Below are 14,562 nucleotides of genomic sequence, written 5' to 3'. Positions count from 1 at the left end.
TGAAAATGTACATCTTTGACTGGTGATGCTCATTCCTAATATCTCCTTTTGCAGCTCGATGTCAAAATCTGACTCATTTAGGCTCCTGTGAAACGCTTTGTGGTTGTTTTACTATGTTAGAAATGCTATACAAATGCAGTCATTGTTTCTTAATATAACTGGACTCTGATTGTAACAGATTCTGGCTAAATATTCATTCACCTGGGACTGTCAACCATGTATGGAAACCAATTCTTTAACCAACTGTTAGAATTCTCTCGAGTCGAATATTTAATCACATCTCAATGTGATTACCAGAGTTTGAATTTTGCCAACATCAGTTATTGGCCAGAACAATGGGAGGAGAAACTGTCAGGAGGTTTTTTCCCCCCCCTTCCCCCGCCCTTCACCCCCACCAAGTGCCAGTCTGCAAATTGTTCCCATGTTTTGCTTTCAGAGAGGCACTGACCCCTTGTTCTGCTATTAACACCAACTGATGTCTGACCTCATGCCATTATTAACACCTGCTTTCGTCTTTAACACAATCATTAGCACTCCATTTGTCTTGTGTCCAACACATCTTTGTCAAATCTCACCTGAATTTTCACCTATCTCTGTCCTTCGATTTTGTTCCACCCAGCCCTCACTCTCTTAAACAGTATTAAAAAAACACAAAACAAAAACACAATTACCTGGAAAAACTAGGCAGGTCTGGCAGCATCAGTGCAGAAGAAATCAGTCAACGTTTCGAGTCTTCATGACCCTTCGGCAGAAGCCAACAAAAACCCAACACATTTCTAAAACAAAAACAGAAATACCTGGAAAAACTTTCTCCAGGTATTCCTGTTTTTGTTTTGGATTTCCAGCATCCACAGTTCTTTCCTTTGATCATCACATTTCTACATCTCTTCAGCTCTGGAGAAGAGCCATACGGACTTAAAATGTTAACTCTGTCTTTTCTCTGCGCAGCGCACTGACAAACCTCCTGAGTTATTCTAGCACGTTCTGTTTCTGCCAGGAGACACGTTGGATGTGCCCCCAAATCTGGTGCGAATATTGGGGGTTGGACAGAATATGGGGAGCGCCCCCCACTTAGTAACATTTAATGATTTGAGGTTGTCTCGGTCGGTCTGTTCCCTTTCTCGTGTTCACTTCTTAAACAGTTAAATCCTCAAGACAGCGGTGATGTCAACTCTGGAGGGTGGATGAGAAGCAACTCAGTTCAACGTACATCCTGGGTACCGTGTAATATAACTCACACGGAAAAGGTAGACAATATACCAGGGAACAGCTCCCTTAAGCTCAGAAGTCACAGGACAGTCGGGAGTCCAACATCTACAGACACCTTGTCGGATCAGCTCCAGCCTACAATAAACCAGGCTGTCTGAATCGATAACTGTAATCGTCACTATAGAATTGATGCCTGAGTAATAACCTTGCATTTGGACTATACACTCGAGCCTGAATCACGGGGAGTTATTTAACTGCGTGCGCAGGTTTCCCCCAACACCTTCAGAGTGCAAATAAGACCACACAGAGGAAGTTGCCCCCGCAGGTTAGCAAGGCAAGGCAAAAATCAAACCAAAAACTAGGGATTATTTCTGGAGGGATAGTATTGAAAAGTAGGGAAGTGACGGTAAGCCTGCATCAAAACTTGGTTGCACTGCACTGAGATTACCGCGAGCAGTTCTGGTCACCATATTACAGAAAGGACATCGAGATACTGGAGAGGGAAGATTTACAATGGTGATCCCAGAAATGTGAGGGTAAACTCACATGAGTTTATATGAGGACAGGATGGACGGGCTGGGTCTTTGTTCTCTAGAAAAGAGAAGGCTGAGGGGGGTGACCTCATCGAGGTATTTAAAATTCAGAAAGGTTTTGATGGAGTGGATACAGAGGGAGTGTTTCCTCTGATGGGAGGGGAGACCAGAACTAGGGGTCATCCATATAAGATCCTCACTAATAAATCCAATGGGGAATTCCGGAGAAACGTCTTTACCCAGAGAGTGGGGGGGAATGTGGAACTCGCTCCCACAGGGAGTGGTGGAAGTGAATAGTGTCGATGTAGTTAAGGGGGAAGCTGGATAAACACATGAGGGAGAAAGGAATAGAAGGATATGGCGATGGGGTGAGATGGGGTGAGATGGGAGGAGGCTCGTGTGGAGCAGAAACACCAGCACGGAGCAGATGGGCTGAATGGCCTGTTTCTGTGCCGCATATATGACATCCTGTGTCATCAAATCCTGTCTATGTCACTGTACAAAGTGCCTTCTCTTATCCAGGAGTAACGGAGCTAGTTTTAATTCTGTTCCCCTTGGGATCAAACCCCAGGTTTTCCAGAAAATGAAACCAGTGACCAGGCTGACATCAATAAATTCCTTTAAATGTACAATACAGGCTCTGCCCATGGTGTCAAGATAAGGCAATGGCAGAGAGTGTGGGGATGAGGTGGAATTGAAGAGAGAGGGAGCCTCCTCACTAACACTGTGCCTTTGTGTAAGATACCCTTGGTTGTGTACACATGCACATGTAGGATTAAGATTGACCTAAACTCATGGTAAACAAAGGACTTGCATTTCTCTAGCGCCTTTCCCCCACCTCAGGACATCCCGAAGCATTTCACAGCCAATGAAGGATTTCTTTTGCAGTGAGCTCACTGTTATAAGAAACACAGCAGCACACAGCAAGATCCCACAAACAGCAATGTGATTATGGCCCCAGAACATCTGCTTTTTTACTGATGTTGTTGGAGGTGTAAATATTGGCCCCCAGGAAACCAGGAGAGTTCCCCCCTGCTCTTCTTCCAAATAGAGGCCATGGGATGTTTTACACTCACCTGAGAGGGCAGACGGGGGTTTAATGTCTCATCTGAAAGATGACAAATCTGACAAGGCAGCGTTTCCTTGGTACAGGCCCTCCGACAGTGCAGCACTCCCTCAGTACTGACCCTCCGACAGTGCAGCACTCGCTCAGTACTTACCCTCCGACAGTGCGGCACTCCATCAGTACTGCCCCTCCGACAGTGCGGCACTCCCTCAGTACCGACCCTCCTACAGTGCGGCACTCCCTCAGTACTGACACTCCGACAGTGCGGCACTCCCTCAGTACTGACTCTCCGACAGTGCAGCACTCCCTCAGTACTGACGGGGTGCTGCAGTATGGAGGGTCAGTACTGAGGGGGTGCTGCACTGTCGGAGGGTCAGTACTGAGGGGGTGCTGCACTGTCGGAGGGTCAGTACTGAGTGGGTGCTGCACTGTCGGAGGGTCAGTACTGAGGGAGTGCCGCACTGTCGGAGGGTCAGTACTGAGGGAGTGCCGCACTGTCGGAGGGTCAGTACTGAGGGTGTGCCGCACTGTCGGAGGGTCAGTACTGAGGGAGTGCTGCACTGTCGGAGGGTCAGTACTGAGGGGGTGCTGCACTGCCTGAGGTGCCGTCTTTCAGATGAGACATTAAAGCTGGGCCCCGTCTGCCGTCTCAGGTGGGTGTAAAAGATCCCATGGGCACTATGTTTAAGAAGAGTGGGTGGGGGGGGGTTCTCCCCATGTCCTGGAACCAAAACCACTAAAAAGAAACTGATGACCTGGGTTATCCTCAGATTGATGAAGGATCTTGCTGTGTGCAAATTGGCTACTGGCTTCCCTGCATTACAACAGTGAGCAGAGTTCAGAAATTAAAGCACTTCATTGTTTGGGGCCATAAAGCGCGATGGGACGCCCTGAGGCGGTGAGCGGCGCTAGATAAATGCATGTCCCACTTTCACTTATTCTTGCTGCTTAACAGTGGCGAAGGCGCCTTTAAGAAGTGGGCGGGGCGCGGCTGACGTCAACCCCTGCCTTGTATGGTCATTGATGTGTGTCGGAAGGGACGTCCTCTCGTTGGCTGGGGACACAGTTTGAATCATCTTCTTGATGTAAATTTCTGGGAATGAGTGAGGGCAGTTTGATAAAATCTCTCACACGTTTTGCAGCCACAAGTCTGGACGTGAATCGAGGAGGCGAAAGCATCTCTGGTGAGTAGAGATTTAAATATATATAATATATATATGTAGACATTTATTAGTGAACAAAACAACAGGAAACAAGTTTAGAAAAGTTTTTCAGAAGTTGGCCTTAAACTTTTTCCTGCCAGAGAAGTGTTGGTTTGCAATTGGCTATCAAATGGTAAGTAACCTGGTTACTTACATCTGTAAGTCTCTTTTTTTTTAAACCATGTTGCAGGAGAAAATATCTTTTTTCAGTGTTAGTTGGTGAGCTTTTTAAAGTTGTGCCTGTTGATGGAAGGTGCCACAATCACTTTTTCTTCCGAACTGAACTTTGAGCGGCACACGAAACAAAAACAGAAAATAGCTGGGAAAACCCATCAAGTCTGAGCACATCTCTGGCGAGAGAGAGAGAGAGAGATCAAGAGTTAACGTTTCGAGCCAGCGGGTCAGTTTAATGTGCTGTGTCCCAACGCTGAATACAAACTCTCTGTCTCTGCCGCCACGGGTTGATTTTAGGGACCATCGAACAATCGGCCCTGTCTCCAGGAGAGGAGGTTGGGGGACATAAGCAGATTTGATGGCCGCGTTAGAGGAATGATATACTTTCTCAGTGGGGGAGTGGGTTTCGTTAAGGCACAGTTCATGGTTCAGCACCTCCCCAAATTTTTTTTAGAAAAGGTGATGTTTTTGAGATGGTCCCTTAGGTGAACACGTGGATTTGGTTTCCAGTTTTGAAGTTTATACTGCGCTGCTTGTAGTTTGTAAGAGTGATTGATTGATTCATTCGGGATCACTCAGGGTGGATGGGTTGCTGCCAGCTCTGGTGGGTGGGGGTCGGGGGATGGGGGCGCGGGTCTGAAGAGTTCGAAATGAAAGTTAGATATTGGTGTGTGTTTGGGGAATCCCAATTTTTGAGTCCAGGAGAGTGTGTGTGTGAGAGAGTGTGTGTGTGAGAGAGAGAGAGAGTGTGTGTGTGTGAGAGAGTATGTGTGTGAGAGAGAGAGAGAGTGTGTGTGTGTGTGAGAGAGAGAATGTGTGAGAGAGAGAGAGAGCGTGTGTGTGTGTGAGAGAGTATGTGTGTGAGAGAGAGAGAGAGTGTGTGTGTGTGTGAGAGAGAGAATGTGTGAGAGAGAGAGAGAGCGTGTGTGTGTGAGAGATTGTGTGAGAGAGTGTGTGAGAGAGAGAGAGAGAGCGTGTGTGTGTGTGAGAGAGTATGTGTGTGAGAGAGAGAGAGAGTGTGTGTGTGTGTGAGAGAGAGAATGTGTGAGAGAGAGAGAGAGCGTGTGTGTGTGAGAGATTGTGTGAGAGAGTGTGTGAGAGAGAGAGAGCGTGTGTGTGTGAGAGAGTGTGTGTGAGAGAGAGATGTGTGTGAGAGAGAGAGTGTGTATGTGTGTGAGAGAGTATGTGTGTGTGTGAGAGAGAGATGTGTGTTTGTGAGAGAAAGAGCGTGTGTGTGTGTGAGAGAGATGTGTGTGAGAGAGGGAGCGTGTGTGTGTGAGAGTGTATGTGTGTGAGAGAGAGCGTGTGTGTGAGAGAGAGATGTGTGTGAGAGAGGGAGCCTGTGTGTGTGAGAGTGTCTGTGTGTGAGAGAGAGCGTGTGTGTGTGAGAGAGAGAGTGTGTGTGAGGGAGAGAGCGTGTGTACGTGTGAGAGAGAGTATGTGTGTGAGAGAGAGAGAGTGTGTACGTGTGAGAGAGTGTGTATGTGTGTGAGAGAGAGTGTGTGGGAGAGGCTATGTGTGTGTGTGAGAGAGTGTGTATGTGTGTGAGAGAGTATGTGTGTGTGAGAGAGAGAGTGTGTATGTGTGTGAGAGAGAGAGTGTGTATGTGTGAGAGAGAGTGTGTTTATTAAATTCCTTCAATTTGATGCTGTAGTTTTTGGAGTTATTTTCTCCCAGGGAGGAACAGGAGAGATTTGGTTTTCTGTTACTCGGCCCCTCAGGAAGTGTTAGCTCCGCCCTGCAATTGGAAAAACAAAAATGCCCCCGTGTGACTTGAAGACTGAGGGTAGTTGCGGTTTCTGTGGGGCCTGTAATGGACACTGGGGGAGGATGTTTGATATGGACACCTTCCTGGACAGTGGCACCAGAGTTACTCAGGGAAAGTAGTGCTTTTCCCCACCTCAGGACGTCCCAAAGCCTTTCACAGCTAACGAAGGACCTTTTTTTTGTGTGTGAGCTCACTGTTGTAATGTAGGAACCGCAGACAATTTACGCACAGCAAGATCCCACAAACAGCAATGTGATAATGACTCAGATCATCTGGGTTTTTTTTTTAGTTATGTTGTTTAAGGGATAAATATTGGCCCCAGGACCACGGGGAGAACTCCCCCCACCCCCCACCCCCCCACCCCAACCCCTGCTCTTCTTCCAAATAGTGGCCGTGGGATCTCCCCGCGACGCCTCCCTTGGCCGAATGTCAGTCTGGATTGTGAGCTCCTGGTCTTTGTACTGGGAGGCTGGTGCCCACAACCCTGTGAGTCAGAAGTAAGTGTGCGACGGACTGAGACACTGACTCACGTTGCTGGGCCGACAGGGCTTCCATGGAGCTTGTGTCTCTGAATCCACCGCAGTTAGAAACAAAACAACATGTTTACAAAAATCAGCTGTTTCACCTGAGGACAGTTTTAACAATCTGAAGGATGGCAGACTTCAGTGCAATTTGGATGTGAGATTGACTCTCACTTTTACTGTTTTACGCTCGGACATTGAATGCAAAGTGTTCTGTCCGAGAGAGGGATGTCCTTCTCCTGCTGTGTGACTATGAACAACATCTGGAGTAATGACTGGCTCCTTGTCCCTGTCTCCGCGTCCTCCCATTTACCTTTATAACGTTTTCCGTTTTAATGTTGTGGGGCTAATATTCACCCACCCCCCTCCCACCCCACCCCACCCACCGCCCGCACCCCAATGAATATCGCTGTCAAATAAAAATCGGATCTGGGTCACTATCGCATTGTCCTTTGTGGGATCTTGCTGTGCGCAAATTGACTTTTGGTTTTCCCCCCATTACGATGGTGACCCCCACTTCATAAATGGAAGGGAGTCATTTGGCTGTGAGGCTCCTTGGGATATCTTGCAGCGGTTAAAGGCGTTACAGAAATGTGAGTTCTTCACCGGATATACAGCAGGCCATTCGGCCCATCTGCTCCGTGCCGGTGTTTCTGCTCCACACGAACCTCCTCCCACCCACCCCCCTCTCTCCATCTCACCCCATCACCCTATCCTTCCATTCCTTTCTCCCTCATGTGTTTATCCAGCTTCCCCCTAAAACACATCGATACTATTCACCTCCACCACTCCCTGTGGGAGCGAGTTCCACATTCTCCCCACTCTCTGGGTAAAGAGGTTTCTCCTGAATTCCCCATTGGGTTTATCGGTGATGCTCTTATATCGATGGTCCCTAGTGCTGGTCTGCCCCACACACAAGAGGAAACATTCTGTCTGTATCCAGGTGCGTGTTCCAGAAGGGTCTTGTCAGCAATGCCTACCACAGTCAAATAGCTCGCCAGCCAGCACTATTGTGGGGGGGGCAGGTCAAAGAGTTGCTGGTGGTGGGGGTGGGATGTTGTTGACACAAAGGGGTCATTCCAGCAGCCAGACCATGATCTCTATATTCCATCACCCTTCTCCCCACCCCCCTCCCTCACCCAACCCCAACATCCCCGACTGTAACACACTCTGAACAGGTTAATCTCTAAACACCCCCACCTTTCCCCCGCAGATACACCAGGAGACGATGAAGGAGGAGATCGGAGCCGGAGTGTCCTTCCTGGTCAGCATGGTCAGGAATCGCAGCAGGCTACATCAGGAAAAGATCGAGGAGTTTGGGGAGAAGCTCACTGCGATACTGTACCGAAAATACCAGAATCACTGGTACCCAGCCAATCCCAGCAAAGGACAAGCATACAGGTAAGCAAACAGCAGAGCCGCCCAGTACAATGGCTAGAATATTACAGCACAGAAACGGGCCATTCAGCCCATCTGCTCCGTGCCAGTGTTTCTGCTCCACACGAGCCTCCTCCCACCCCCTGATCATCTCACCCCATCACCATATCCTTCTATTCCTTGCCCCCCCGCCCGCCCCATGTTTTTATCCAGCTTCCCCCTGAAAGAGTATAAAATATTGGCCAGGGAGGACCCTCCTCACTATTTCTTGCATTGCGCTGAGGGACATTGTCCATCCACTTGCGAGAGCAGATGGAACAAGTCCTGGGTTTGAGTCTCCACCCCAGAGACTTCAGCCCCATAATCCAGGCCGACACTCCACAGCGCCAGTGCCGAGGGGGCGCCGCGCTGTCAGAGGGTCGGTGCCAAAGGGAGATGCTGGCCTTCAGGTGAAACTTTAAACCAAAGTTCCCGTCTGCCTCCTTGGTGGGTGTAAACGATCCCACGGCCCCTATTTGGAAGAGGAGCAGGGGGAAGGTCCTGGGGCCAATATTTACCCCTCAACAAACATCACTAAAAAAAAGATGATCTGGGTCATTATCACATTAATGTTTGTGGGAGCTTGCTGTGCACAAATTGGCTGCCACGTCTCCGACATTACACAGTGAACATACTTTTGAATAAGTATTTCATTGGCTGTGAAAGGTTTTGGGACATCCTGGGGTGGTGAAGGCGCCAGAGAAATGCAAGTCTTTGTTTTGAAAAAAAACAAAAAACTGCAGATGCTGGAAATCCAAAACAAAAACAAAAATACCTGGAAAAACTCAGCAGGTCTGGCAGCATCTGCGGAGAGGAAAACAGTTAACGTTTCAAGTCCGTATGATTCTTCAACAGAACTAAGGAAAAATAGAAAAGAGGTGAAATATAAAGAGGTTTAAGAGGGGGTGGGACAGGTACAGCTGGATAGAGGGCCAGTGATAAGGTGGAGATAGCCAAAAGATGTCATAGACTAAAGGGCAAAGAGGTGGTGACGGTGGTGATATTATCTAAGGAATGTGCTAATGGGGACATTAAGGGTAGAAAGCAGGACGAGCAAGGTACCAGGTAGCCCTAGTGGGGGTGGGGTGGGGGGAAGGGATCGAAATAGGCTAGAAGGTAAGAGATAAAACAATTGATGGAAATACATTTAAAAATAATGGAAATAGGTGGGAAAAGAAAAATCTATATAAATTATTGGAGAAAAGGGGGATCGGAAAGGCGGTGGGGATGGGGGAGAGAGTTCATTGATTGTCTTTGTTTTGAAAGTTGCTCGAAGTTGTCCCTGCAATACCGCCCTTTTCCCACCTGGGGGCGCCGCTGCTCAGTTTTATATTTGGATGAGCAGCTGAACCGCTTAAAGCCCCTTTAAAGCTGAGACAATGAAATTTTAGAGGCATCTTAAAGGAAGGGAGATGGAGGTGGAGAGGTTTCGGGAGAGAATTCCAGAGTTTAGGGCCCCAGGCAGCTGAAGGCACGGCCACCAATGGTGGAGCGATGGAAATCAGGGGATTCTCAAGGGGCTGCAATTGGAGGAACGCAGAGATTTTGGAGGGTTGTCGGGCTGGAGGAGGTTGCAGAGATAGGGAGGGTTTTAGGGGCTGGAGGTGGTTACAGAGGTAGGGAGGGTTGTAGGGACTGGAGGAGGTTACAGAGATAGGGAGGGTTGTAGGGACTGGAGGAGGTTACAGAGATGGGGAGGGTTGTAGGGGCTGGAGGAGGTTACAGAGATAGGGAGGGTTGTAGGGGCTGGAGGAGGTTACAGAGATGGGGAGGGTTGTAGGGACTGGAGGAGGTTACAGAGATAGGGAAGGTTGTAGGGACTGGAGGAGGTTACAGAGATAGGGAGGGTTGTAGGGTCTGGAGGAGGTTACAGAGATAGGGAGGGTTGTAGGGATTGGAGGAGGTTACAGAGATAGGGAGGGTTGTAGGGACTGGAGGAGGTTACAGAGATAGGGAAAGTTGTAGGGACTGGAGGAGGTTACAGAGATAAGGAGGGTTGTAGGGGCTGGTGGAGGTTACAGGGATAGAGAGGGTTATAGAAGCTGGAGGAGGTTACAGAGATAGGGAGGGTTGTAGGGACTGGAGGAGGTTACTGAGATAGGGAGGGTTGTAGGGACTGGAGGAGGTTACAGAGATAGGGAGGGTTGTAGGGACTGGAGGAGGTTACAGAGATGGGGAGGGTTGTAGGGGCTGGAGGAGGTTACAGAGATAGGGAGGGTTGTAGGGACTGGAGGAGGTTACAGAGATAGGGAGGGTTGTAGGGACTGGAGGAGGTTACAGAGATGGGGAGAGTTGTAGGGACTGGAGGAGGTTACAGAGATAGGGAGGGTTGTAGGGACTGGATGAGGTTACAGAGATGGGGAGGGTTGTAGGGACTGGAGGAGGTTACAGAGATAGGGAGGGTTGTGGGGACAGTTTTGAAAACAAGGATGAAAGTTTTAAAATGGAGGCGTTGTTGGACTGGGAGCTAATGTATGTCAGTGAGTGACGGGGTGAAGGCTGAACAGGACTTGGTACAACTTGGGAAAAGGGCCAGTAGGGTTCTGGATGGTCTAATGTCTGTCCTCTTGGATCCTTCAGTATATTTTTTCTCTCCCTGGTAGATGCATTCGGATAAACAGGAAACATAAAGCAGACCCATCCTTGTTGCTCGCTTGTCAAGACTGTGATCTGGAATATAACCAGTTGAGACTGCCCAAAGAGATTACGTTGTGGATTGATCCCCAGGAGGTGTGCTGCAGGTAAGTCTTCACCTGGATGGTTTAGCAACACAGTCACCGCAGAGACAAACACAAGGAGCTCATCTGGAGAATTGTGTCCGATTCCGACTGCCTCACACTTTAGGAGGGAAGGCGAGGCCTTGGGGAGGGTGAGGGGGAGATTGACTCGAATGGCGCCAGGGAAGAGGGACTTCAGTTCATGTGGAGAGACTGGAGAAGCTGGGATTGTTCTCCTTAGAGCAGAGAAGGTTAAGGGGGAGATTGAATCGAGATGTTCAAAATCATGAGGGGGTTTGGATAGAGTCAATAAGGAGAAAGTGTTTCCAGTGGCAGGAGGGTCGGTAACCAGAGGGACACAGATTGAAGGGAATCGGAACCAGAGGGGGAGATGAGAATTTTTTTTACACAGCGAGTTGTTGTGATCTGGAAGGCGCTGCCTGAAAGGGGGGTGGAAGCAGATTCAACAGGAACTTCCAAAGGGGGAATTGTGTCTGTCTGTCTCTCTCTCTCACTGCTGTGCTCTCTGTCTCTCCTTCACTGTACGGTAAACCTTCCCTCGGCTGTGTTCTGCCAGTTTGTGTGGGTGTTTGTTGTTTATACCAGGTTGTTAGTGGCTGTGTCTCGCGTGTTGCTGCCTGACCCGATTCCCACTAAATCTTCATTTGAAATTCCTGCAGGTGTAGTGATGGGAGTCTGCCTTTCACTGTCGCTCAGTTTGGACAAGACTCCAGGAGGGCGGCATCGTTAGACTCTGAGCAAGGCAGCGCGTCCTCGGAGTGCAGCACACCTGACTGCCACTCGGAGACTTCGTCAGATGAAGGGGAACATGCCAAAGGTCAAACAGTGAAGGAAACTGCAGCAAAAACAGCTGAAGCTACTGGCAAGGTAAAGAGAACATTGAGCACCCAGTGCTGGGAGGGGTCGGAGTGAATGATTTCAATAGTCTCCGGGCCGATCTCCCACCTTCTACCCCTGGAAACTCATCAAAAACTCAACTGCCCCCAGACCCAACTCACATTGAGTCCCGTTCACCCATCACTATCCTGTCGCTCACTGACCTACACTGGCTCCTGGTCCAGCAACACCTCCGTTTCTAAAAAAAAATCTCATCCTTATTTCAAATCCTTCCTCACCCCTCCCTATTTCTATAAACCCCTGGAACCCTCCCTATCTCCGTAATCTCCACCAACCCCTACAACCCTATCTCTGTAACCTCCACCAGCCCCTACAACCCTATCTCTGTAACCTCCTCCAGCACCTACAACCCTCCCTATCACCATAACCTCCTCCAGCCCCAACCCTCCCTATCTCCGTAATCTCCACCAGCCCCTACAACCCTATCTCTGTAACCTCCTCCAGCCCCTGCAACCCTATCTCTGTAACCTCCTCCAGCCCCTACAACCCTATCTCTGTAACCTCCTCCAGCAACTACAACCCTCCCTATCACCATAACCTCCTCCAGCCCCAACCCTCCCTATCACCATAACCTCCTCCAGCCCCAACCATCCCTATCTCTGTAACCTCCTCCAGCCCCTACAACCCTATCTCTGTAACTTTTTCCAACCCCTACAACCCTCCCTATCTCTGTAACCTCCTCCAGCCCCTACAACCCTCCCTATCTCCGTAATCTCCTCCAGCCCCTACAACCCTCCCTATCTCTGTAACCTCTTCCAGCCCCTACAACCCTCCGAGATCTCTGCGCTCCTCCAATTCCGGCCTCTTGACCATCCCCCGCTTCCCATCGCTCTGCCATTGGCGGCCATGTCTTCAGCTGCCTGGGGGCCCTAAACTCTGGAATTCCCTCCCTAAACTCACTCACTCCCTCCCGAACACAGTCTGTCTCTCTTTCTATCTGTGGGAACTGGCTGTGCAATAGTTGGCTGCCCACATTTCCTCTATTTACAACAGTGACCACACTTCACATAAATTACTTCATTGGCTGTGAAACACTTTGGGACGTCCTGAGGTGGGGAAAGGTGCTAGAGAAATGCAGGTCCTTGCACGTGGCCTGTGGAGACGGGGCTGGGGATTAAATGGAGCTTGTGTGTGTGATTTGTCATGTTTAATTGATTCAATAATTTTTTCCCTTAGGTTTCTGGAAGTTTCTCCCAGTGCACTGCTGCGTGGCCTCTGTACCCTCACAAGCCGGTGCAGTATGCCACATTCTACCAACCCGTCCCCCTCATCAGCTACTACTTGATACCCGGACTGGACAAGGCCCTGCAACCTCGCCCAGGCTTCCTCCTGCCTCAGGTGCAGGCCCACTGCTCGAAGATCGGCAAAAGGCACAAGTGATGAAGGTCCTGGCTAGCAGAGGGATCGGATACCTCGCTCACACTGAGCTGTGCCAACCCTGTGCTTAACTGCTCCATTCTAACACCCATGGGCATGTTTGCAAGTGGCTGAGCTGTGTGTGTGTGTGAGCGCGGTGTGTGTGTGTGAGCAAGGTGTGTGAGTGTGAATGAGTCAGAGAGAAATGTTGCTGTATATAACATTCACTACTCACGTGTGTGTGTAAGGCCCACACTGCCTATGTGTGTTTGTCGGGTTTACACTGCTGCTCCTGTGGGTCTGTGTATACTTTATATATAATTGAAGCCGTCTCTGTATTATAAATCTGTACTAAAAACTCAGGTATCTTTGAAAATATGAGGTGTGTCCACATTGCCTGACAGGTGATTGTTATTTATCATGTTTACAGGGGGAGTGTGTGAAATACCCCAGAGTCTCTGTTAATATGTATTTGTTAAATTATCATCTATCTGGCTTGTGGAATATTTAATGTTTTTGCACTTTTATTTTATTTGCTGCTGCTGATCACTCTCCATTCGCTCCCGTTGAAATCTCAGAGCCTCTCTTGAGTAAGAAACTTAGCTGTGATGCTTATCATAGCCAAATAGCCCATCAACATCCACTGAGTGAGGCTCCAGAAGGTGCCTGGCGAATGGATTGCTGAAGACATTAGGACAAACTCTAGCACTCAAAAGAGTGTGTTTTCTGTGCAATATATATTGGGCAATTTAAATTTTTTAAATCCAAAAATTGTTTAAAAGGGATTTGGGGAATTGTTTCCTGAGGATGAGATGTTGAGGAACAACTCTGGATCCCTGGGATTTTTTAGCTGTTCTTCCTTAATGTGGGAATAGTTATTCCCATGTTCTTGTATCTTTCTCCCAGGTTAGGGTAAGGGTCCCTATCTCTGAATGGCCTCCTGAATCAGCTTGCTGTGTTAATTCACACCAAAGGCCGCAGTGTGTTAACACAGTGATCCTCTGGTCTGCTGTCCTGCTGCCATTGCCCATTCCCACCCTCAAACAGTGACTGGTGTTTCCACCCCAGTAACCCAGGGACACAAGCTCCCCAGTGGGGCGAGTGGAAGCCCCTTACCCAGACCCTCACCCAGTTCATGTCTCTCCAAGCCTTTACAGATATTGGAGAAAAATCACAGCGGACCAACACAGTGTTACTGCTCCCCAACTGGTGAATGGGAGAAACTTTTATAAAACTCAGTATTTATTGACAGTCAGTTAAGCATGAGTTAAATGGCTTATTCTGAATGTCTCATTAAATTTCTTTTTTCTTTTGTGTAAAATAAATTAAACCACATTGTTCAAACAACATTCCCAGGGTGGTGTGAGTTTCTGTAAAGATTGGAATACTGATTTCCTCCTTTTGGACAACTTCATGTGTTCATCGGCTGAGGCACTTTGGGACTTTCATGGAACAATACTGGTCACTCGTTAGGGTGAGGGAGGGAGTGGGATTTTTTAATTCATTCATGTGGGCGTCATTGGCCGGGCCAGCATTTATTGCTCATCCCTAATTGCCCCTTTAGAAGGTGGTGATGAGCTGCCTCCTTGAACTGCTGCAGTCCATGTGGTGTAGGAACACCCGCAGTGCTGTCAGGGAGGGAGCTCCAGGATTTTGACCCAGCGACAGTGAAGGAACGGCCG

The 14,562-nt window shown here is 48.8% G+C and overlaps 1 protein-coding gene across 1 annotated transcript; it reads left to right on the top strand.

Annotated features, from left to right (window-relative positions):
* Positions 1–7,701: 7,701 nt before the first annotated feature.
* On the top strand, positions 7,702–12,904 carry LOC144675975 (protein BTG3-like). The gene is made up of 4 exons (XM_078536492.1): positions 7,702–7,874; positions 10,493–10,630; positions 11,287–11,494; positions 12,701–12,904. Exons 1-4 carry the CDS (start codon positions 7,702–7,704, stop codon positions 12,902–12,904), a joined length of 723 nt encoding a protein of 240 aa, XP_078392618.1.
* The last annotated feature ends 1,658 nt before the right edge of the window (positions 12,905–14,562 follow it).

This window comes from Cetorhinus maximus, unplaced genomic scaffold, assembly GCF_964194155.1.
Source record: "Cetorhinus maximus unplaced genomic scaffold, sCetMax3.hap1.1 HAP1_SCAFFOLD_1252, whole genome shotgun sequence".
NCBI classification, from domain to species: Eukaryota; Metazoa; Chordata; class Chondrichthyes; order Lamniformes; family Cetorhinidae; genus Cetorhinus; species Cetorhinus maximus.
The sequence above is the reverse complement of the archived record's forward strand: the minus strand, read 5'-3'. Positions and strand labels throughout refer to the sequence as shown.

What these genes read in the sequence shown, in the direction of transcription:
- LOC144675975 (XM_078536492.1), top strand. Translation starts at nt 7,702, where the DNA reads ATGAAGGAGGAGATCGGAGCCGGAGTGTCCTTCCTGGTCAGCATGGTC. An exon ending in AGCAAAGGACAAGCATACAG is followed by an intron (nt 7,875 to 10,492) that starts GTAAGCAAACAG and finishes TCTCCCTGGTAG; the next exon opens with ATGCATTCGGATAAACAGGA. An exon ending in CAGCTGAAGCTACTGGCAAG is followed by an intron (nt 11,495 to 12,700) that starts GTAAAGAGAACA and finishes TTTTTCCCTTAG; the next exon opens with GTTTCTGGAAGTTTCTCCCA.